This window comes from Penaeus chinensis, chromosome 42, assembly GCF_019202785.1.
Source record: "Penaeus chinensis breed Huanghai No. 1 chromosome 42, ASM1920278v2, whole genome shotgun sequence".
Taxonomy (NCBI): Eukaryota; Metazoa; Arthropoda; class Malacostraca; order Decapoda; family Penaeidae; genus Penaeus; species Penaeus chinensis.
Window position 1 is genome coordinate 17,485,376 of NC_061860.1, and position 1,284 is coordinate 17,486,659.

The following is a 1,284-nucleotide window of genomic DNA, read 5'->3' on the forward strand; positions in this document are numbered from 1 at the left end:
AGGCGGAGGTGATCCGCGGAGGCCCTGAAGGATCACGCGCCCTTCCAGTCTAAGGAACGCCAAGGGCTGGGTGACTGTGCGCCGTTGCTGCAGTCGCTGCTCCTTCTGTTGCCCTGCATCAGCCGCTGGCGTCGGCCGAGGCCGGGCGCGGCTCATTGCCTTCATTCAGTCCGCGATCGTCCCTCCCGCCCGCTACTCCTGTCCGGCCCGCTCCCGCCCGCCCCTCGACGCGTACCATCGGGTTGTGGTTGTGGTGTCTTTGGCGCGCTCCAACGCGCCCTTCGGTTCACGCCTGGAGGCATAGCGTTCCCCGTGCTGCTGTGCTCGCCGCTGCTCGACAGGTGTCTCCGTGCGCTGCATCGTCGGGACGTCCTGCAATGGCCAGCTGAGCGCGAATGCGACCCGTGGATAAAACTTGCGGTTAGTCACGCTCTTGTGAACGGCGTAATGCGCTCGGCCCTCGGCTACTCGGACGCCACTGAACTCCAGGTATAGGGGAGCGCCGCAATTCACGAGCATTTAGTGTGAGTTCATGTCGACGGACAGCACCACGAAGCGGCACTCACCCGCCAGGGCTTTTAACGCCGAATGTGCGAGTGAAGAGAGAGAAAAGAAAAAGAGAGCACGACGCACGCATCTCCCGCACCGCAGTCGCGGTCCTCGACGAATCCAGATTATTCCGCGCCTCCTCTCCCGACGGAGGAAGTCGAGTCGTCAGTTGGGACGAGGAGCAAAGGGATTCCAGTCAACGGCATCAAGCAGGATTAGTAGGAGCGGACATGAAGGCGCCTGATCAGCAGGGGCGTCCCAGCGTCCAGTTCCTGTGCCAGCGGTGCCAGAAAATCAAGCGCGCAGCTGGCATCTACTGGTACTGCACCGCCAAGGTCGAGGATTCAGAGGATGAAGACGCCGACTATTCCTACAACTGCATGTGAGTCTTGCCTCTTAGGGTTTGCTGTTGTGCTGGTAATGCGATATGTCGGAGCGGCTCTTGGGTCTGTTCGCTCTTCTGCTGTCGCTGCTTCCACGTCTCTCCCTTTCTTCTGCGGATCTCTTTGGTCAGTTTAGCGTCGATGTCACGTCATTCGATTGTGCAATAAAAAAAACGAGTGGTGGCCAGTATTCCAAGTTACGTTAATGTGGTTTCAGTAATTATTCTGAAATCTTTCCCTTTGCTTCGCATATTTCACCCTTGTTGACTGAAAGTCCCCCAAGTTTCACGAGGGAAGTTTCACAAAGCTGCTGTCACTCGTTAATTAATTCGATTTGGCAGAGTTCATTCCG

General features: G+C 57.4%; 1 protein-coding gene across 3 annotated transcripts in view; it reads left to right on the forward strand.

Moving 5' to 3' along the window:
- The first annotated feature begins 772 nt into the window (after positions 1-772).
- The window catches only part of LOC125047764, a 204,950-nt gene continuing 204,438 nt past the window's right edge, over positions 773-1,284 (forward strand). For all 3 annotated transcript variants that reach the window (XM_047646199.1, XM_047646200.1, XM_047646198.1), the window contains exon 1: positions 773-931. In XM_047646199.1, the coding sequence (XP_047502155.1) occupies positions 780-931 (152 nt within the window). In that variant the 5' untranslated portion in view covers positions 773-779. The remainder of the gene's footprint in view (positions 932-1,284) is intronic.